A 23,811-nucleotide genomic window follows, 5' to 3' on the forward strand; every position below is an offset into this window, starting at 1 on the left:
GTGCAGTTTCATTCTTCCTGATGTATAGAAAAAAAAAAATCATGTCCTGTTCATTTCTTTGGTTCCAATTATGAGACAACTGTAAACTCAAGTGCCTTCTGTAGTTCCTTGCCTACATGTCATTCCTGTCCCATCCCATCATTTTCAAGTGTGGACCAAAGACATCTCTAGCCCTTTCCAGTCTCCACTGTACAGGATATGTCCCCATCTGCCTACAGTACAAGCAGCACTTGGACAAGTCTCCTTCCCCTCTGTCACTGATTGGCACACTTCTCAGTTGCTATGAATAAAAAAAAAAAAAGAAGAATGGTTAGCAAATACATGATTTGTTTCTGATTTGAAGAGTGAATGTTCACGTAGATTTGGTCTTAGGTTCTTTGAGTTGCTTACGGAAACCACTGTACAAAACTTTGAAGTCAACCTGATGTACTAGTTCTGAGGAATGCTTAGGCTGACAAAAATCTCAACTATCACTACTCATTCAAACATGTGATTACCAGTGAAACATTCTTCATGAAGCAAGGTTAGAAATGTTACTTTAGACACATTTTATTTTCCACCACTGCTACAGCTTGAGTTGTCAGAACACTTGTTCTGGAACACAGACTCTACACTGCTGTGACTCGAGGCACACAGGCTTGACCCAGCTTTACAGAAAATGGCATTGAGCAAGCCAAAAATGTTTATAGAAAGCAGATGCTTTTGATCCTGAATTTGGGTTACTATTTGGGGAGTTTCATACATATCCCTCGTGTCCTATTGGGTTTACTGTGTGTTCTCATAGTTTCCTCCTCCCTCCCAAAAACAGGGGGGTCGGGACACTGTGCTGAACGTGTGTCCTGTCCAAGGTGTATTTCTGTCTTATACTCAGTATTCCCAGGATAGTCTTAGGATTCAGCACAAACGTGACCAGGATGAAGCAGTTGCCTCCAAGGCCAAGTGCAACATACAAGAAAAAACATAATACATTTAATTAATACAGAGGTCAAGACAGTAGAATGTAAAATGAGATCGAGTAATGCTACCAGAGTAGATTAAATGCTAATTATATGAAATTATATGGAACAACAACATTGCATGACACTTAACCACTCAGTATCTGCATAAAAATGTACATCAGCAAGCCAACAGCCTGTTGGTAAATATTAACTGTCTAGAGAAGCAGGCTGTGATGGAGTGAGCCTATGATTGACTTTTAGTTGATAATCCTGCCAGCCTGGATGAAGATGATGTTGCAGAGTCTGGTGGAATTGGTCTAGATGCTGTGATACCTTTTGATAGACAGCTGGACTGCAAAGAATCCATTGAGGGTGGGAAGGGTCCAACACTATACCGGAGGCCTTTACTGAAGCAGTGTGGTCGTGTCCTGAATGGGATGGAGGGGATTCCAATGATATTCTCAGTGTCTTCTGCAGTTGCACAGGTCCTGGAGTACCCTGTCCTGCACATGAGTGTTTTCCATGCTCTAACACACCCACTTCAACACAAGAAGAGCTATTAAGGATCAGGTGTATTGGAGCAGGGAAAACACTCAAATGTGCAACATGTGGGGTACTCTTAAGACCAGTGTTGGGAACCTGTAGCCTGAGGCATTGCAGTTCTAAAACTACACATCTGCTGAGAACACTTCATTTGCATTCCTGTATAACATGGTGAGTGGACTTGCTGCCCTCAACTATCACAGAAAATGGAGGTACCACATTGCTTTCTTGTCTGGAGATGTGATCTTGAATGTCCAGGTAGGGCCTCTTTTGATGTATGCACGCCCAGGTACTTGAAGCTCTTGACTGTCTACACTCGCAAGCTGTTGAGGTGCAGTAGGAAGCTGATCACCACAGATCTTTCTGAAATAAACAATCCTTTGGTATATTGTTGTTTCTCCGCCAGTCTACTACTGTTCCACTTCCACTCTGCGTATTGCTTCATTGTTACTGAAGTGACCCACCACAGTTGTGTCATCAGCCAAGGTGATGTGGTTTGAGCTCTGCTTGCCAGTACAGCGATATGCCATCAATGTGAACAGTAGTGGGCTGAGCATGTAGTCCTGGAAGGCACCAGAGCTCAATGTTGGGGTCCTGGAGGTGATGTTCCCAACCCAGACTGCCTACAGTCCAAGGTCCAGTTACAGAGGGAGTTAAAGGACAGAAGGTTGAAATTTACAACTAACTTCTGTGGGATTATGTTCAGTGGGGAGCTGAAATCACTATATAGCATTCTTACATAAGTAAGGGATGGAACAGAGCCAGTAATGGATAGGGTGATATGCAAACTGTAGGGAATCCAGTTACATAGGGAGGCTACTTTTTATGTCACATGTGACTAGTTATTTGAAGCCCCTTATGATGAATGATGTACAGCCAGAACAGTAAAACAACTAACAGGTGAAGTGAATAACATTGATTATCTCGTTACAATGGCACCTGTCAAGGGGTGGGATATATTAGGCAGCAAGTGAACAGTCAGTCCTCAAAGTTGATTTGTTGAAAGCAGGAAGCATAAGGATCTGAACTAAGGATGGCTAACCAGTGTAAATACAGGGTGATAGTCATTAAGTTGGGTCACAGCTGATTTCTTTGGCACTGGTCTAAACATATGAGAATGACTGCCCTGACTTAGTTAATGGTTGAAGAGGTCTTTGAAGACATTTACTAGTTAGCCCATGCTACTGCTGATGTCTGGTTCAGCAGTTTTGCATTGGTTGACTCAGGATTGTGTCTTCTTAACAGCAGCTGTGGCTAAACAGGGTAACTCATTGTCAGGAGAGGGAATTTAAATGTAGACTTGACTGAGAGCTTTCTGAATTGAAAGGCAACATGATTGATTGATTGATTGATTGGTTAGATGTTTTTGGACTGTGTCATATATTTGTTCCACTAGTTTCCGAGCTTTTATTAAGAGCTGCCATACTATGAGAACTTACACCACCTTTAATCCTGTATTATGAATTACAGTATGTTGTACATTTTCAGTACTTGAGGAGAACATGACTGGTAAAGAGTCACGTGTAAGTATGTAGTTGTTCTTAGTAGAACCATGATGTCTCAAGATGCTGCTTGACAGTTGTTGTTTTTTTCAGTTTATGAGGCTGGTAAAGAGTTCATAAGAGATTGTGAGAGTGACTCAGTCTTTTGTCTCTCATGGTTTTCTTTCTCCACTTCCTCCTATCTTGTTTAGAGTCTATTTGCCCCAAGAGTATGTGTCTCTGTAGATAGGTCTGAAACCTCAGTTACCATAAAGATGGTTCTATTGTTCATTAGCTTCTTGGTCCCTGTACAGATCTCTTCTAGTTCACAGGAGAACTGACAAAGCCTGCGGCAGTACAGGTCCATTCATCTGGAAGGGAACGTCCTGTACATGTTAATGTCCAGTGTTCATCTTTTGTTAATGCTCTAGGAAATATATATTCAATGACTTTATCACAAGAATATTTTTCATGTCCTAGTATAGGTTTTGAGGCTCCATCCAGAATGTTTTGACCCGATTTCATTTTGTAGTACTTTAACCAGAGCGCATTAGCTAAAGTGTATTTGCCAAAAATAATTGGCATTGTCTGGGGAACTGGAACAGGCACAGTGGTACTGTGTGTAAAACAAACCAGCCAGTGTAAGCTGGCTGTGTAGCTTACAGCCATCTGATTGAAATAGATTAGAATGAAAAGTGTGAAATGTAGACCACAACCTTTGTTATTAGATATGTGTGTATACATACATACACATATGGATGTGTGTGTGTGTGTGTGTGTGTATATATATATATATATATATATATATATATATATATATATATATAAAGTGAATGAATTAATTTTGTGTGTGAGGAGAAGAAACTAATGGTGCATGAAGCCCAGCTGCCTGTCTTCTGTGGCAGGTGGAGTTCTCAAGAGAGACCCAGAAGCAAACCTAATGATTCTCAAGACTTGTCTAAATGTGCAAATGCTGAATAGGCAAATAACACGAAATAAAGCTGTTGTACTTCTATCCAGGTGTTTATTAATTGTTGATTTATGGATGAGTCATTTGTCAATCTAGTGAATCAGTTCCCAAGTACAAAGGAAACAGTAGAAAGTTAATACAAGCAAGAAGATTAAACTTGTTTAATGTGATAATTTCTTTTATTTAAGTCCAATCAGTGAAGAGGTTTGGATTGTCTGTCCTTGCTTCTCTAAATGAATTAGATTGAATCAAACGAATCAAAAGCTGCATATTCAGTGCACACAGTTGTTTGAAATAATCAACTCGTTATCACGATCATTAAGGCTTTAACATGAAAGAAAATTAAATAGCAAGTGCTGGATAGAGCTACATTTCCCAATTTTTTGGGGAAATTTTACAAATATATTTAATTCAATTAAATAGTTTTCATTCAAGTGTCATGCACGGCAATACAATTGCGCCCCCTATTGACGTAAAAGATATTACAAATAGTTATTTATTTATTTATTTATTTATTGATTTATTTATTTATTTACATACACAGTAAACCTGAATAATTATTGAAATTGTTATTCACCAGACTTAGGAAAAGCCAATGGATAATAGTCAATAGCATTTAAATGCTTTACTTTCTAGCTAAGTCCTGTTTCTACCATCTGTGTACATGTACAGTACTGTGCAAAAGTCTTAGGCTCATGCAGAGATTATTTTAAAGATTACTTCAAAACTATTGAAATTAAATCTTCCTGCTAAAAATAAAAATACTACAATGTGCAGTGAACAGTAATAAACTAAAGAAACTCAATATTTGGTGTGACGATTCTTCGCTCCCACCCCATGCCCCACCCCCATTCTTTACTGACATACAACAAACATTTTTCCTGTAACATTTAACTCTGTGCTGGAAAACTAATGTTTGGATATCAAAATGTACTGACTCAATAATGCAGAATTCATAAAATAAATATCTACAACATTTATTTTAACTAAAAAAAGGGGTGTCTAAGACTTTGTGTTGCTCTCTGCAACATTATGACCCTTTGTACTAGTGAAACTGTGTGTGTGTGTGTGTGTGTGTGTCTGAAAGTCACTGAAGCTGAACACGAAGCGACGCTTGATGTTCGGGGACGAATAGGCCTCAGGGGAGTATGTTTAACCGCACAGGTATTTTTGTGAAGTATACAGAACGTCTCCACTAGGTGGCGGTAATGTGCACAGAGCGGGCTTTCCATAACCAGTAGAAGAAGAAGAAAAACGACCACAAACACAAATAAGCCGCGGCTGGACAATGCGCGCGAGCAGTAATCAATTTTTAACGTAATGACATACTACATGAAGCGTTTAAATTCACGTCCGCATTTTCGCAGAGTCTAAACTTAATATTTGTAAGTATGGTCTTCCCTCTGTGGTTTATTATAATCAGTAAGTTTCTTTATTGCTCGGTTTTCTTTAAAATAAGATGTTTTGTAAAGGTGGGGTGAGTTGTTTTTTTTTTTTTTTTTATATATGTTTGTTTATTTTTTTAATGTGAAAACCCTTTTCTTTATTCACACCATCTATTAATATACAGGACAAGATCACATTTCCAGAATGGATGATTTATTCATTGATTAAAAATGAGTGACTGAAATAATGACATAATGGCATTACTGGACTGGCCCTGTAGTTCATAAATCTCACAGCACTTAGTAAAAATCCCTACAACATCACAGTGATGATTTAAATACACATGAGAGAGATAGGATTTATTAATGCTGCATATAAAGGAGTAATAACGTCTTTTGACATGCCATTGGGGTGGCACTGCTGTGGCCAAGCCTCTGTAATTTATCAGCGTATACTCTAGAATAACCATCAACAGCCTGTTTTAAAACCCCAGCTTGATCATTGTTTAAAAGTAGGTTTACTTTGGGGGAAAAATGACATCCTCAATTATCACATCACGTCACATGTCTACAAAAGACTTGATAGCCGTAATCCTTGTGCAGATTTAACACAAGGCAAGACAGTACAGGTGGAAAAAAGGTAGAGATCACGATCATTTTCCACCAGTTCATCGCTGATATACTTGCATTTAGTCAAACCAAAAAGCTGCTTCTTAAAATCTAATGTAACTCCAAGAATAATCAACATTTTGGGAAATTCTTCTTCCTTCTATGTAGGAATAAGGATTTTAAAAATTTCACGAATGCAGGTCATCTAGAAACTGATTCTGATTTCAGAGTCTGAATATAGAAGAGAAGTGATCTTAAGGAACATTGTTTAAAAGATGACATGTATCATACTGACTCATGACTTGACATATAAATATCAGGAAACAGGTTTTTCAGTGATATACTATGACCTGGCATGATTGTGAGGTGGACGGCGCTCTAGCCTTTTTCAAACGTGTGGAGGTCACAAGAAAAAACTTGAGAAAAAAAAAGTTATGATATTTTTATTATTGCAATCTAAGAGGAGACATATTTATACCAAAATCTGAAAAATGATTGATGCGACCAAAATTGTTGTCTACATGTAGATTGGTCGGTTTTGCAGATTGCGGTTGCTGGAACTATCGGTTATCGGCGAAAATCCACACCAATAGTATTTCCCCCTTGCGTCCATTGCAGGAGTGGCTGAGAATGGTCCGCTGTGATTATACAGTACGAGAGCGGCCTCTAGAGGCGAAACCATCACTGACAAATTTTGTTGTGTTATTTGAAGTGTTTTTTTTTCTTCTTTCCATTTTGGATGTCTCTATTCCCTATTTCTATTAAAATTCTATTGGATGTATATCTTTTATTTATGTTAATATTTATTAATAGTTAATATATATTAATATGAATATATTTACTACATTTAGAAAATTACAGTAGATTTCCATGGTACAGTCATTACTGTTTATTTTTGTAATAAAGTTCAGCAATGTTTTACTTTGATTGTTGTGTTTTCATTCAGTATCAATTTTAAAAACTATCGTTTGATTAATCAGTTGTAGGCAGGTAGGTACTGCCCAACTTATCTACCGGTATCAGTACAATCCACTATCGGTCGACCTTTATCTACCTGTATCTGTTTGGCCTTAAGCTGATGTGCCTTCAATGGGTGTGCAAATCTAACCTAACTGAAGTGTAACGTTAATTTGTATTTATCTTATTATTTATAAGGTTATCATAGGTTGTCATAGTTCCACACTTCATCTAAACAATCTAATAAATAGTCTTGTGAGTATGTCTGCTATGTATAAAGGTCTTACTGAGTACTAAACCCATTTATCAGTAAGAAAAGATGTAAGTGCATATGACTGCTTATTTAGTGAATTAAACCACAGTTTCAAGTCGATCCTACTAATCGGATCTAACCTCCATGTGTGAGTTAATATACATTTATTCTAATTGGTGTACTGTGAATAACGCCACAGAACATGTAGATCTTGTATTTTCTGCAGATGATGATGAAGATGATGGAGGAGGGTGTGATCAGAAATGTGTTCAAAAGCTACAACAGATATCCTGTTCCTGTGTCTGCCTTCATCACTACTGAAAAAGGCATTGGGTCTGACACCAAGACCCAGAATCTCACTATAAGCACTGGTAAGATTAGTTGTTTATTCCCTGCATTAAAAAAAAACAGTAGTTCCAAATTAAACATTGTTATAAGGTACAGAATTCATGGTTGAAGGAAATGATTTTGTTTAGAATTATTTGACATGTTTCAAACCTAAGGACAATAAAGTAACCAAGCAAACTACAAAATGAATGCACGTGACTATAGAAAAGACCTGCATTTACAATTTAATGTCTGAGAAGCACAATGACATTGCCATCTTAGCAACCATCATTCTTAGTGAAAGTGCATTATGGCTATCCAGTGGTTATGGCTATTTATGGTACAATGGGCCTCATTTATAAATCGTTTATAAATCATTTATTACAGGTGTTTGTAAATGGTTTTGTCGCCAAAACCAAACGAGAACATTCCACCAGATTTACAAAACTTTGAGTAACGTCTGGGTTTCTTCCTACTCTAGTGAGCATGTTCATAAGTGCCAGTGGTCCATAAATTCTGAAATGTTTTCACGGTACAGCTGAATTACAGGCCTCAGAGAGAGTTGGGAGCAATACACTGACCCATCGAGGCATGGACTCCACGAGACTTCTGAAGGTGTGCTGTGGTATCTGGTGCCAAGACATTAGCAGCAGATCCTTTACGCCCTCTACGTTGTGTGGTGGAGCCTGCATGGATCAGACTTGTTAGTTCAGCTCGTGTAACAGATGCTCATTCGGATTGAGATCTGGGGAATTTAGAGGCCAAGTCAACACCTTGAACAATTTTTCATGTTCCTCAAACCATTCCTGAACAGTTTTTGCAGTGTGGCAGGGCGCATTATCCTGCTGAAAGAGGCCACTGCCATTAATGAATATTGTTATCATGAAGAGGTGTACTTGGTCTGCAACAATGATTAGGTAGGTGGTACGTATCAAAGTAACATCCACATGAATGCCAGGACTCAAGGTTTCCCAGCAGAACATTTCCCAGAGCATCACACATCCTCTGCCGGCTTGCCTTCTTCCCATAGTGCATCCTGGTGCTGCTTCCATTGCTCACTTGCCCATTGTTGGTGCTTTCGGAGGGTTTTACCCTGGAAAATCCCCAAGTGTTTGGGGAAAGAGATGCTGCTTGTCAGTTTTAGTTAAGATGTAGACACTAGAAAAGTTTACATGTACAGTTTATTAATTGCTATACATAATATGCATGTAGATCTTTCAGTTGTCCTTTCTTGGACCACATTTAATAGGTACTAACCACTGCATACCGGGAACACCACACAAGACCTGCCGTTTTTGAGATGCCCTGATCCAGTTGTCTTGCAATCTCAATTTGGTGCTTGTCAAAGTCGCTTAGATCCTCCTTACACGTGCCCAATATTCCTGCTATGTACCAACTCTCTCTCTTTCTTTCTTTCTTTCTTTCTTTCTTTCTTTCTAACAAAAGTCATTGCTAAGATTATACATCTGTCTCTTTTCAGAGTGGAGTCAGTGTGATGTTGACCGAGGCGTTAGATTGCGCTTTAGTCAGCAGTGGACTCTTCAGTGTAATGAATATACTCTGGAAAAGTTTGTGTGTCTGGGACCCTCTATACACACACATGGAGAGTAAGGCATTGGCACACGCATACACAAAACCCATAATGTATATGTATATACTGTGTGTATATATACATATACTGTATGAGCTGTACACTTCCAGATACATTTGAACTAAATAACATGAATCTACAATAAACACACTTATACTGTATACATATAATATAAAAGGATCATATAAATGCACCTAAATGACTCTTATTTTAACCCACATCTCCTCCTCTAATTGCAGGCTGCTTAGTAGCCGTTCCCCCTCTGGAGTACGCAGAGCGGTCATCCGAGATGGTGTGGGGCATCAGTACCTTGAGGTAATTATGGCCATCCAATCACAAACCACTAAGTGATTAGTGTATTCCTTTTTTTTTTTTTTTAAGCTTGGGTGAATTGTCACTTCTCAGGTATGGGGCTGTGGTGGACTGGAGAAAAGCTTAGACCTCACAGCCCTGAACAAACACGGAAAAGTCTATGAAGATGGTACGGAGGCCTTCTTTTGCACAACTCTTCCCCTGTTTTATTGTTTTGCTGGAGATATTAATTTGGGCTGTTGGTTTTACTTTGTCATTTATTTGTATGTATTTGTGTATTTAGCACACTTTGCATGTCTAGTTTGGTCACCGTGTGAGGGAAGGTTACTTTACATAGCAGAGAAGAAGAGGGAGGGGTCATCAGCCAATGACAGTGGAAGTTTGAGTGTGCTTGAAGAAGAGGTAAGTAGACTTTAAAAAAAGCAAACTTTCTCATATACGAAAGGATCTTAAGTACTCATCATATTCTAATCTGGAGATGGTTACAATTCTATGACAATTTGTTACATTAATAGAGCTTTGATTGGCATCCATACACTAGGATAGGCTGTACTTCATTTATAAAGCTTCTCTCAATTATGTGTGTGTGTGTGTGTGTGTGTTTCAGGATAAGAATGCGTATGTGGAAGATTGGGGCGAGGGTCTGGTTGGTAAAAGTGCCCCAGTGTTGTGTGTAGCAAATCTAACTAAAGGAGAAGTGAACATATGTTCTGGAGTCCCATGTCATGTGTCACCTGGACAGGTAAACCACTATTGCTAATTTACTCTAATAATAATAACAATAATAATCATCATCATCATCATAATTAAAATCAGGAATTCTCAGGCACTCTCCTGTACATGAATGAATGAACACACAGAGAGATATTCAGGTCAGGCTCAGCTGAACATCATGGGAGTTTTCTTTCATCAGTAGGCAGATAGTGTAAAGCAGAATGACACAGAACAAGCAGCTACACGAACGAGAGAAATGCAACATACAGGAGGCTTTGAATAAATCCAAGAAATCATTGTTGGCATTTTTTGAATGATTAATTATTATCCAAAAATCCTTAGGGAGAAGAGAGGGTTTCTCTCATAATGACTCAGTATAGCCACACTGCCATTAACAGAACTTATACTATACTGACGCATAGCGAGAGAAACCCTCTCCCAACCCTACAAAAATTCCAGTACTCGCTTATTTTCTCTGTATTTGAGCTGTCAAAACTGACCAAAATCCACTTCGCTACTGCTAACATACCCTATCGTCTATGAAAGCTGATGAGTTGGCTTAGGTGTGTTTGTAGAGAGGGAAAACCTGAACCAGTGCTGAACTGGCACTACTGAGAACGTAGATAATTTGGTTTTGTGACTTCACTCACCTGTAAGTGCCATCACTCAGGCCTTGTGGACAGGTGACGGCAAGGCCGTGATCTTCGTGGGCTGGTGGCATGAACCCTTCCGATTGGGCCTGAAGTTCTGTTCCAATCGGAGGTGAGGGGGCAGAGTTGGCATGCTTATCACATCTATACCATTTTTGTAAATGCTAACTATTAATGAGATTTATCTGGTTTCAGGTCAGCTGTCTTCTCTATTGACTTGAAAGGAAATTCTGGTAAGATTTGCTATATGTTATTGAATACAGCATGGACCATACTGTATATATGTAGAGTAATAATGTAGACATTCATTATTTCCCATACAGTACATACTCTATATTTGGGATCTCTGTTTGACTTCTGACCCACATTAGAGCTCCTGTCATGTGATTCCGGCTCGGTGATGAGTCCTCGACTGAGTCCAGACTCTCTTTGGCTGGTCTATCTGCAGGGACAAGTGTTTGGCCCACATCAACAATGTCTCCGCATGATGCTGGTAAAGATAGACACTTTAAAAAAAAAAAAAATCTCAGACCCCATTTACACCTGCTCCTTTTGTGTGTTATATCTTGACTGTATCCTGATATAACTTTAACGGCATACACACTTGTCTGCAAAAATGTGTCCAGTTAAACAGATTACTATCATGAGTAATATGAAAATTAAACTAAGTACATTTTATTACCAGATGAGTCATTTGATATACTGTATGTCTGGAATGATTGACAGTTGCATAGGTGTTTTTAACTTCCCCCATCTCACAGTAATATCTTGTCTTGTTTTCCACTTGAAAGATGCAGTGCCCACAATTGTCTTTACTGTCAATGTGAAATAAAATATATGAATGTATGTCTGACTTTGATAATATTAGAGAAGTATAATGACTTCTCTAATATCACTTAACTACACTTATTTGGGATCCCGCTGAAAAATTGACTTTTACGACTAAAACGTTTTGGCCAAATCTAACAGTTTGCAAATGGTAATGATGATGATTAGAAAGGGATTACATTTTCTCTCCTGCATCAATCAGCGCAGATATATTCAAACATTGCGGCCAAGCTTGTCATGGTAGAAACTTACACCGATCAGCCATAACAATAAAATCACCTGCCTAATATTGTGAAGGTCCCCCCGTGCCACCAAAACAGATTTGACCCATCAATGCATGGCTCCACGAGACTTCCGAAGGTGTGCTGTGGTATCTGACACCAAGACGTTAGCAGCACATCCTTTATGTCCTGTAAGTTACAACGTGGGGCCTCCATGGATCGGACTTGTTTGTCCAGCACATCCCACAGATGCTCGATTGGATTGACATCTGGGGAATTTGGAGGACATGTCAACACCTTGAACTCTCTGTCATGTTCCTCAAACCGTTCCTGAACATTTTTTTGCAGTGTGTTAGGGTGCATTATCCTACTGAAAGAGGCCACTGCCATCAGGGAATACCATTGTCATAAAGAGGTGTACTTGGTCTGCAACAATGTTTAGGTAGGGGCTACATGTCAAAGTAACATCCACGTGAATGCGAGGACTCAAGGTTTCCCAGCAGAACATTTCCCAGAGCATCACACTTCCTCCACCAACTTGTCTTCTTCCCACAGTGCATCCTGATGCTTCTTTCATTGCACAGTTGCCCATTGTAGGTGCTTTCGGAGGGTGTTACCCTGGAAAATCTCCAAGCATTTGGCGAAAGAGATACTGCTTATCAGTTTTAGTTAAGATGTAGACAGTGGAAAAGTTTACAGCTTATTACTTGCTTATTAATCGCTATACGTAATATGCATGTAAATCTTTATAGTGTCTACATCTGAACTAAAACAGAAGCTACTTCTTTGCAATTTGTATTTATTAAAAAATGTAAAAAGGTTCTAAAAACATATCTCAATACTTGTGATATCTCAGAAAATGTATCGTGACATCTCTATTGAGATAAATTATATTGTATCATCATTGTCCAGACCTACACATGAAACAGTCAGGTGTAAACAGTTTCTTGCGTACACACACACACACACACACACACACACACACACACACACACACACACACACACAGACAGGTTTTCAGAACCGGCTGTTGGCAGATGTGCGTGATACACATAGCGGTATATGAATGCAGACAAATTCAGTTCAAAGTTCACATGAGACCTCTCTGCAGTCTCCTGTCCTTTCTATGCTGATGAATCAGATACAAAGAGGAAGAAGACTGTATTAAAGACATTTCCATGATCAATGTACATGTCTGCACTCTTTATACTCTGTGTGTGTGTGTGTTTGTGTGTAGACACACATTAACACACATTGACGTGATTCTCTGATGGCCAACTGGAAGATAATGAGCAGGTTAACAAGCAGGTTAATTAGGAGGGCAGTTCGGAGTGTCTCCAGTGACTCAGCTGCACCCAGGGCTAAAATACAGGAAATGGCAGACTGATAGGAGCACTGCTGCTATAATGACATCATACAGAGGATAGCAGGCCATTCAGGGAAATGAGTACAGCTGTAATGACAGCACAGTGCATTCCACAGACAACAGGTCTCCTCTCTCTCTCTCTTTCTCTCTCTCTCTCTCTCTCTCTCTCTCTCTCTCTCTTTCTCTCTTTCTCAGTATGACATGAAGAACAGAACTACCTCAGTGTTGGTGGATGTAGTGAGAAGAGCAGAGAAAGGTACCTGCACACACAAGTATATCTTTCCATCTCACTCTCTTTCTCTAGTGTTTTCATGTTTATTTTTGTACCGTGAGTATGTGATATGACATCGAAATGTGTGTGCAGGTCAGTTTATGGGTGTGTATGAACCTCTTCCTCTTCACTGCTGGTCGTCAGACAGTGAGAGAATCTTCTTCAGCAGTGCCTGTGAAAACAGCAAGGTACAGAAAAGAGCAAATCTACATCACTGAACGATAGAGCAAGTGGAGGGTGTTAGAAAACCAAACACACATGTTGAGGCGGAATCTTCCGGAAACTTTCTGCCAGAATATGCTGTGTTATATTCTGAATATTGTAAAATGAACTCATGATTTCTTCTCTGCTAGATGCTGTACTCTGTGGAGAGACGAACCGGAACAGTAACACCTGTGCAGGACACTGCGTGTATGTATGTGTATGTGTGTTTATTGTTGCTGTGTGTGTGCTTGAGTTATTTGACAGTGTGTGTTCATTTTGTTCGAGGTCGGGTTTTACATTTATGTGTGTGTATGTCCTCAGGGAACGAGTTTGGGAGTGTCAAGCTGTTAGCAGTAATCAAAGACCTGATGGTGATGTCCTGCTCTGCTCCTAATCACCCACCTAGCCTGGTACACCCAACCACACCCACTCACACACTGTAGATCACATGATACAACATGGTTCTTGGTGTGAATGCGTGTAGCAGATGTTATCCATGTACACAGTTCATAGTCACATAAAGTCACATTTCTCCATACACCAGATGAACGGAAAACTTGTTTATATGAAACCCGGAACTCATTTATAGTGGAAGTCTATGGGCAGTTTGAGGTATATTTATGTGCAACACAGACTCAGGGGTGGACAAATGAAAGCCAGTAAAAGCTCCAATGTGCTGCCCATTCCCATGTTTTGGCTGATTAATTGGCTAGGCTTAAATTAGAAGCTATAATAATATAAGAACATGTGGCCAGCTAGTTAATAATTAAATCATAAATACAGATTAATAAAAAATGAATGAGTATATGGATTCCGATGGGTAGCCATAGTCCTTACCGTCTCCTGATAAACTTTTTTTTTCCTTTCATCTTTTTTACAACCTTGACCGTGTCCTCTCTGTGCATCGCAGGTCAGAATATTATTTACGCCTGCTTAATGCCTTTATATCCTCTCATTGTGTTTAACCGTGCATGTTGTGCTACCAGGACTTTACTGTATATAGCAGCTTTGCACTGTGCTTTAATTTGCTCAATTTTGTCAGTGTTTCCACAAACCTGCATGTTCCTGATTCTGAAAAGAGTGCACATATGAGTGTAGTGCAGCAGGTGGTGGGATTTGAACGTGCATGCTACAGTGACTGTATCAAGGTGAGTCACATCATTGTGAAGTACAGTAAGTTCTGTTTAAACAGACAAAACAAAATTAAATAAAAATACAAAAGACAAAAAGGTTCTTGAACCTCTTGCATGGCAAGCAACTATGCATAATAGTGTAGAAATGAATTCTGGTTGTTGCACACATCCCAGGCTAATGATTTGTCCACTGCTACAGACTGTACAAAGCTTTCATTAATTCTAAAGTCAAAAGCATTTGTATAAGAATCTGATGGTGTCAGAGATGCATCGTGTGTTAAAAGTGTAGAAGAGTGCACCCGATTGCACATGGATACATACTACTAAAGCTTAGAAAAAGTGTTACTGTAATTCCTTTTACTGTATTTTGCCCTCAACACCAGCTTTGGTAAGACCTTCTGGAAAAAATAATGTTATATTGCTGTGTATTTTATTTATTGACTGTCTCACTGACTGCCCTTAGACTTCCGTTATAATTGAGTTGATGGTAAATAGGTTTCCGTACTTTTTTCTTTCTTTTTTTTTTGTAAAAAAAGAGGTTCACACATTGATTCAGATACAGAAATCATGAAATCTAGACTTCATGTGTATAATGTTTTTACATATTTAACTGTGTGTGTGTGCGCGTGCACAGAAAGTAGGGTTTGTACCTGATGGAAAGCATGTACAGAGTGTACAGTGGTCTCACTTGGGCGGAGCTAATACATACGAGAACTTTGATTGGGAGTCGATGATAATCACTCCCACACCAGAAGAGGAAAACCATCAGTTCTGTGAGTAGCATGTCTATGTGTAAAATAAACCTGCTGAATTAGAACATGTAATGATCTTATTCCCTCTCTCTCTCGCTCTCTCTCTCTCTCTCTCTCTCTCTCTCTCTCTCTCTCTCTCTCTCTCTCATTAGCTGGCATATGTTCTGGTGCCATGCTGTTGAAACCAGCAAGGTCTTTCAAAGCTGTGAAGTTTCCTCTGGTTGTCTTCATACATGGTGCATGCACATACATTGTACAGTACTATAGATTTCACAGTATCCACAGACGATTACCTTCGAATAATGCTCTGTGAATTGGTTCAGTGCCAGCTGTGTTTGTGTGTGCAGGAGGGCCTCATTCTCATTTTGCAGCTGAATGGAATGTCACTGCTGCAGCTTTGACTAAACTGGGTTTCTCTGTGCTCATGGGTGAGTGTTATATTTCTGTGAGTGTTGTGTTTGCTACCAAAATATAGGTGAGGAATCTGATACAACTTTGAATGATGGACTGGATAATTACATGTGTGAATAGTTAACTATAGAGGTTCCACTGGTTTTGGTCAAGACGCTATCGATTCTCTCCTTGGAAACATCGGCAGTCAGGATGTCAAAGACGTGCAGGTTTGTGCAGACACACACGCACACACATTCTCATGAAAATAGTCCAAGCTGGTAAATAAAATTGTTTCTAGCTAAAATATCCAGTAGACATTTTTACCCAAAAGAAGCTTTTAATTTAATCAAAAGCTACCAGTGATAAAAAACAAAAATATCTGGTTTTCTCATAATAATTATAATAACAATAATGATAACAATAATAATGATATTATAATTAAATAGTACATTCCATGATTGTATTTTTTGTTTGTTTTTAATGCAAAACATGATAAACATGTTAAATCTGAAATGAATGGCATCATGACGTTTATTTTTCTCCCTTTTTGCCTCCTCACCTTTCCCATATTCCATATTCTTATATTCCTCTTACGCAGAGGGCTGTGCTGCATGTCCTGCAGAGTAACAAGACCCTTGATCCTGATAGGGTGGCTGTGATGGGTGGGTCTCATGGTGGATTCCTGGCGTGTCATCTGATTGGTCAGTATCCAGAGTTCTACAGAGCATGTGCAGCACGGAACCCCGTCATCAACGCGGCCACACTGCTCGGGACCAGTGACATCACTGACTGGTAAACATTTACACCGTGCGATAATTCTACATTTTAAGCTCAAGAAACAATTTAGAACCTGCGAATAAATGAGGGCCCCAGGAACTGAATGTTTTAATGCTTTATGAGATATAATGGCACTACAGGTGTAAATCAATCAGCATGTTGAAGAAATGATCACTAATGTATAACATTTATACTTGTAAATTGTTGCGTATTGTTTTTGTAAACATTTAAGTGTTTTCTTAAAATGATCAGACTGGATAAATCTCATGTAACACACATATATGTTCATCCTGAAACTGCTCCTCCAATCTTAAGTTATGAATATAACAGTCCCTCCTGGAATTTCCTTAGAAATGGAGGCAAAATCAAGCAAACTTTGCAATATTCAGAGGGGCTTTTTTGCAGATTTGGGCCAAGAGTCACCATGTGACGTCATCACAGCGCGCATTCAGCCAAAGCCCTCTTCGATTCATGGGTGCCGAACATGAGTGCAGATAAAAGGTCTCATTTACCAACAAACATCACTGCGAAAGACAAATTTTTGCAAATGCAATTTTGCCAATTCAAGTATATACAAAATATTTTGAGGAAAAATAAAGCCACAGCATTTATGTCCGCAACAATCACAATAAAAACCCCGAACCGAATAAACAAAATCCTGTACGGACTGATAACAGATGGCAACATTGCTATAGACAGTAGATGATGGGTTAGTGCGGTAAATTAATTGTAGTAAATGAGCTGCTGTGTGCTCTGCTGCCCCCTACAGGAGATATTCCTCTGTAGGTCTGGAATACAGCTTTGACCAGCTGCCCACTTCACAAGCCCTGACAACCATGCTGGACAAATCACCTATAGTGCATGCAGCGCAGGTACACACACACACACACACACACACACACACACACACACACACACACACACACACACACACACATGTTTGCTAAATGTTTTTACTACCACATTACTGAAAGCATCTGTTGCACGCTGCATATTCATTAACTCATCTGTGTGCATGCGTGTGTGTGTGTGTGTGTGTGTGTGTGTGTGTGTGTGTGTGGAGTAGATCCGCACCCCAGTCTTGCTTATGTTAGGTGGGAAGGATAAGAGAGTGTCGCCTTATCAAGGTCTGGAGCTTTACAAAGCCCTCAAGAGTAGGAACTCACCTGTCAGGTATGTTTATACACACACACACACACACAAACATAATGAACAGAGTTTTGCTATTGAGAGAAACATGATAGCTTTCATTAACTATTGCTCGCTCTGTTCCTATCCCTGACTCTCTCTCTCTCTCACTCTCTCTCAGGCTGTTATGGTATGACAGTGAGGGCCATTCCCTGTCTAAAGTGGAAACTCAGTCAGACTGTTTCCTCAATGTTGCACTATGGTTCAAACAGCATTTAAACATGAACTGAACTTCCACTTGATTAAATTAAGACATCAACATCATTGAAGCTGCCAAGTTAAGACTTTGGAATTCACTGGTAAAACAAAATGCTATTGTGTGCTACTTGCATAACTTGCGAGCTCCATTTCCACTGTGCAGATTAATCTGACGACTCCCAAATAACAGATTTATGATTCAAGATACAAAGCTTTATTTGTCACATGCTCACTCGTAGCTGGTACAAAGGTGCAGTGAAATCAGATGCAGCAACTCTGAAGGCTGGACATAATGAAACAATAAATGGACTATGCAGACTATAAACAGTGGATATAACGTACATATTCAGTAAGCGTTCAGGGCCACATTCATCTCAAGCCACATTCTGAGTTTGAACTACAGAAAAGAACCAAAATTCCAGTTAGCCACTAATTGTCTAAATGTTAGTGCAGTAGATGAAACAGAACAAATGAATAAATGGACACAAATCTGTCAACATTACACTCACCAAGAGTGAACAGAAGTATCAGTTGACGTGTTTAATAGAATTTAACTGAACTTCAGATAAATTCATAAACTGAATTGAGATCAATGCACATAACTCGTCAAACACACCACATTAGGCACTAGCTGGCTATCATGAGTTCTCTGGCTTTGTCAGAGAATAAATGCCTTAGCTGTTCAGCGAGAAATATAGTTGATTAGCTGCCAGCTCTTGCCTGTCACAGTGCAGCCAGAATTCTTTTGTGCTTAAAGTTAGGACGTGATGACGTTTGACATGTCTGCACTGATGTATAGCAAATTTCCTGCCAAATTTCACCCCAGCCCACTGACACAGTGCTGGCTGTTAATTACGGTTACAAGGATGTTGGGGTGAGTCAGAGCAGATCGGGATCACTATATAGTTTTTTGTTCCCTGACTCTTTAAATGAAAAGGAACTCTAACGTTGCATTAAATTGATTATTATAGATCACCCTCAAGTGTAACCTTTCCCTGGTTGTCAGTGACTACTAATGCTAACCACTAGGTGGCAGACCTGATGTTCCATTCACAACAAGAAGCATTTTGCAAACAAAATGAACAAAAACAAAAAGAAGCCAGAAAAGCTGAAGTTGCCCTTTGAGATTAGTATTAGACTAGTTGAAGTATCTCTTTTGTTTCTGTAAAGTTCCTCTTTACAATTAAATTGATGAGATTTTTTTTTTCTTGATTGAGGTGGAAAAATACATGATACATAATGATCAGTGCAGAATAGGATGTTGTCCACAGGACTGAAACGTTGTGATAGTGTCTGAGTTAATTTTGGTCATGATAACTAAGAAAGAAAATCTTTGTTTTCCTAACCTGGTTAGGCTCATGTTTAATTCTAATAGTACTAATACGAACTAGCTAGATAATATCTAACATCTTAGCCAGTGCATATTAAAGAACACGAAAGAAAAGGGTTAATAAGCCCATAATGGCATAGTGTCATTCCATTTCAATTCCACAAGAAGTATTTAAAACTTGGGAAATGACTGCATTTGAGTTAGGGAAATAAAAAAATGTATACAGTTGAAATCTGAGAAATAAAAACTAAAAAGTTTTATTTTCATTGACTAAAATTGCTCAGTTGTATCTGGTTAAAATGGCGGTCGATGAAAGTAAATCTAGACTACAACTAATTACTTTTACATAAAAAAGTCATTTTACTTTTACTTTTTAATTAAATTACTTTTAGTTATTTAGCCAAATAACTAAAACTTGTACGTATTTTTGTCAGAATACTAAAACCAAGTCCAAATCAGCTATCAGAATTAACACTGGCTGGTACTAATATGTAATTTTATCTTTACAGGTTACTTCCTAAATAGAAACTATTTTAATGGGGAAATGTCCTTTAAAATAATTTTTATCTACATGAGAATCTCCATAAAAACCTTTACCATCTTTCAAAGGAAGATTCTGTCAGTCTGTTCAGAAAGACTGCTTAAAAAAATTTAAACAAAACATAATTTGAAATCCAGAGCTGATTTAGCCAAATCACAGGCCGGCTGATTTATCAGTTCACAGAAAACAGATTACATTTAGTTAAATGAACTCCAGATAGGCTGATCTGGACTGTGGGCATTTGCAGCCAACTTGAAAATCCCTCCTCAGTCATGCCCTGAAAATGTGATCAATATGAAAAATCACATGTGCCTTCCTTCAGTACACCAGGACGGGCAGTGAGACTATAGAGCATCGTGAAATATTTATCAGTATTAGTACTATGTGTTTTAGCATAATTATAGTATAACTTGAGCGTTGCTGTCTTTCCCACAATTATCTTTTTAGATAAAGTATTTCTTGATTGTGCTGAAGGCTTTTGGACTTTGTTTTCCATCAAGCAAAGTGCCTGATTGAGTTTAAGCGAATTTAAGCTAACCGCAGTTGCCATGACGGTATGTTTTGTGGAATGTTTTTGTGTCATAGCCATCTGAGTCTAGGTAGCAGTTGGTTTTTCTCTAGAATGTTGTTTCTGTTATGTTAAAAAACGACACAGGCTCTCACATGCCTGAGCTTTATAACCCCCACTAAACCCCATATTTTAATACAGTGAGTCAGTGTACTGTGAAATCAGTTCTTTACTGTACATATCTCCAAGGCATTAGTAGCACTTATTAGTACTCTCATCTTGTTTTAGAGCCTTGGATTCCTATCTGGGCCAGGGTTGCCAGGTTTCAGTAAAATTTCCAGCCCAGCTACTTCTCAAAAACGGCACAGAATAATCTAAGACGAGCTCCAAATGTTTTCAAAAGGGAAATACAGTCTGCTTCTTTTTCCTCTTTCTTTGCCTGAAAACGTAGTTCACCATGGTGCGCGTGCATTTCCGATTTGCAATATCTGCAGTACGACTTTGTATTATTGCCTGGTGTGGCCATGATCCACTCTATAACCTACTCTATAAAACATAAATGGTTGTAAATACATCGTAGATAGGCTTGGCCTTTTTTCAAGTATCAGTAAGTGGGAAATTTTTCCCAATGATTGTCGCATCAGGAAGACCCACAAGATTTATCCATATTACATGCCAGAGAAGTGATTGAGATCAAGTGTATCTAGAGGATCTGTTATATCACCCCCCTGTGGTCTTCTACAACTATTATGCCAGGCAATATTAAACAGCAGTCTAATAGACAATGATGTGGAACGGTTTTCAAATGCAAATTATCCATTTGAATGGAATTTTAAACAATGTATTAGCTTCAAATCAAATGATTTTGCTTTAAACCAAAGACTTGGTGGCTGCACGCTACTTTTAAACTAGCCCAAACAATGCCACCTGCAGATTTCTTTTCCCATCCACAACCTCCTTCTAGCTAGCGCGGCAATGGTGGTTCAATGATTAAGGTTAATCAGGGTTACTAATCAGAAGGTCAGGGTTCAAGCCCCAACACCGCCAAGCTGCCACTGTTGGGTTCTTAACCCTCTCTGCTCCAGGGGTCCTGTATCATGGCTGACCCTGCACTCTGACCCCAACTCCCTAACAAGCTGGGATGTGCGAAGAAAAGAATTTCACTGTGCTGTAATGTATATGTGACAAATGAAGGCTTTGTCTTCTAAAAACTGCTACCCTGGTATCAGTTACACCTTGGCAGTAAAGTGTGTTTGTATGTTCTATTTTATCCTCTATATCCACTCTGCTGAATTATTATTATTATTATTATTATTATTATTATTATGTGATAAGTAATTTTTCCTGTACTCTAGAGTTACTAATTTCACTGGCAGTTGTTTTTGTCTTCCAGATTCTTTGCTTGTCCTTAACTATAGTTTTTTTCTCTCTGTATTTATTTTCCAAGTATTTTTCTCCCCAATATCCTCCAATTTCAGTGCCATCATTCAGAAAATGAAATTTAGCATACAGTCCCTTGGAAACTATCGGAACGACAAGGCCAATTCATTGTTTGGGCTATACACCAAAGACATTTGGGTTTGAGATTAAAATATGGATATGAGGCGAGAGTTTGGGATTTCAACTTTTATTTCCTCGTGTTTACATTTAGATGTGTTAAACAACATAAAACATAGAACCTTTTGTATCAGACCACCCAATTTTTAGGTGAGCAAAAGTATAGGAACAGATTCAATCTTGAAGTAAATGAAAGTAAATAGCAATTAATATTTGTCTGCATATCCCTTGCTTGCAATAACTGCTCATTTTTAACAACAATTGCAGTCTTCATTGGTGAAACTGAAGGCTAAAACTAAGAGTAGAGGTTCAGAGCTATTTATTGTTTAAACAACCAGAACACACCTGGATAACAAGAAACGCCTGTCAGTCACATGCTCCAATATTTTTTGCTCACTTACAAATTGGGTGGTCTGATACAAAACTGTGCTATATTCTATGCCATTTAACACATCTACATATAAATACCAGGAAATTAAAGCTGAAATTCTAAACTCTTCTAAACTTCTCATATTGATCTTTAGATCTCAAACGCAAATGTCTTCAGTCTACAGAAAAAAAAAATTGAATTGGCCTTCCCGTTCCAGTAGTTTTGGAGGGGACTGTATACTGTAGTACTGACTCCACAGTCCCAGTGCATACTATATATAATATACCGTATGTTCAACAGTCACAGTCTGGAAGTGGTTTTACTGTAAATAGACATAAATGACCTCTCTCTCTGTGGCGCCTCCCTGACATTTTTTTTCAAAGCAGTTTTTTCCATTCATATTTGATAAGAATCATTTCTGTCTCTCTTTCTGAAATGGTTTAATTCTTTTCTTGCTTGTACATTTGAAGTAAAAGACTGATGTATTCATTGTGTCTGCTTTTTATTAGAGAAACATTTAAACTGGGTGGCATGGTGGTAACAATTATAATTGCCACCCCATGGGTCCATGCGATTTCGGACGCAACCCCTTTGTTTCCTCCCACCTTCCTAAAATATGCTGGTAAGGGGATTGGCTACACTAAATAAACCATGTGTGAATCTGTGAATGTGCTGAACTGATCTCATCCACTGTGTGTTCCTGTCTCTCACCCAGTGTTCTTGGAATAGGCTCTGGATTAAATGGTTATTGAAGATGAATGAATATTTAAATCGGGAAACTGACTCTTCTTTACACTAAAGAAAAACAAAGAGACGCATTTTTCCCAGCTTACGTATTCACAGTATGTAACATACAAATCGGTGCCCATTAATACCCAAAGTTTTGTCAGTTAGTTAATGGTCAGTGGTTATTTATGAAATGATAAATGATAGACACTTCTGAATTATGATGTCGACATACGTAACTCCCTGGCTTCCAAATTCCGACAAATTTATGAGAGCATGGATTTTGTCTGTAGTGCCACGGTACAAATGTCTGCATGATAAGAGATATTTATGATGGCTCATAGCATGTGGTTTTGGTTAGTGCCGAGCTTTGGGCTTTGTAGATCTGTTTCATTACAGAGCATGACGCTGATGTTTCTGGTCAGCAGACGATGATGCTTTTTGGCATGAATGGATCACTGCTGGTAATTCAACACAGCACTATGGATGAATAGCTGCATGGTGTCAGCACATGGAGAACTATTTATAATAAGGATGACAGAGTTGGCTCTTTTGCGCTAGCTTTAACAGTTGCCAGTGTATTGTTTGCTTGCAGTGTCAGATGAGACTGTATGTTAGAGGAAAGATGAATGTTTGTAAAGTCATAGACAGTCATGGAACAGAGGTGTAGTAGATCCTGAGAGCACAAAATGGATGATGGTGAGGTTTGAATCTGCCA

General features: G+C 38.7%; 1 protein-coding gene across 2 annotated transcripts; it reads left to right on the plus strand.

The window, feature by feature from the left end:
- Positions 1-5,161: 5,161 nt before the first annotated feature.
- Positions 5,162-22,856, plus strand: zgc:136971 (S9 family peptidase). 2 transcript variants are annotated; one of them, XM_017468778.3, is made up of 22 exons: positions 5,162-5,317; positions 7,363-7,507; positions 8,944-9,070; positions 9,294-9,369; positions 9,460-9,535; positions 9,650-9,768; positions 9,974-10,108; positions 10,751-10,842; positions 10,926-10,963; positions 11,102-11,223; positions 13,341-13,401; positions 13,510-13,604; positions 13,770-13,827; positions 13,942-14,030; positions 15,388-15,526; positions 15,658-15,741; positions 15,853-15,933; positions 16,037-16,125; positions 16,497-16,690; positions 17,445-17,547; positions 17,742-17,848; positions 17,985-22,856. In XM_017468778.3, exons 2-22 carry the CDS (start codon positions 7,363-7,365, stop codon positions 18,091-18,093), a joined length of 2,139 nt encoding a protein of 712 aa, XP_017324267.1. In that variant the 5' UTR covers positions 5,162-5,317; the 3' UTR covers positions 18,094-22,856. The 2 variants fall into 2 exon arrangements, with proteins under 2 accessions (XP_017324267.1, XP_017324268.1); XM_017468779.3 differs by having other exon boundaries at positions 5,164-5,317; positions 7,345-7,507.
- Positions 22,857-23,811: the final 955 nt, after the last annotated feature.

Source organism: Ictalurus punctatus, chromosome 5, assembly GCF_001660625.3.
Source record: "Ictalurus punctatus breed USDA103 chromosome 5, Coco_2.0, whole genome shotgun sequence".
NCBI lineage: Eukaryota > Metazoa > Chordata > Actinopteri > Siluriformes > Ictaluridae > Ictalurus > Ictalurus punctatus.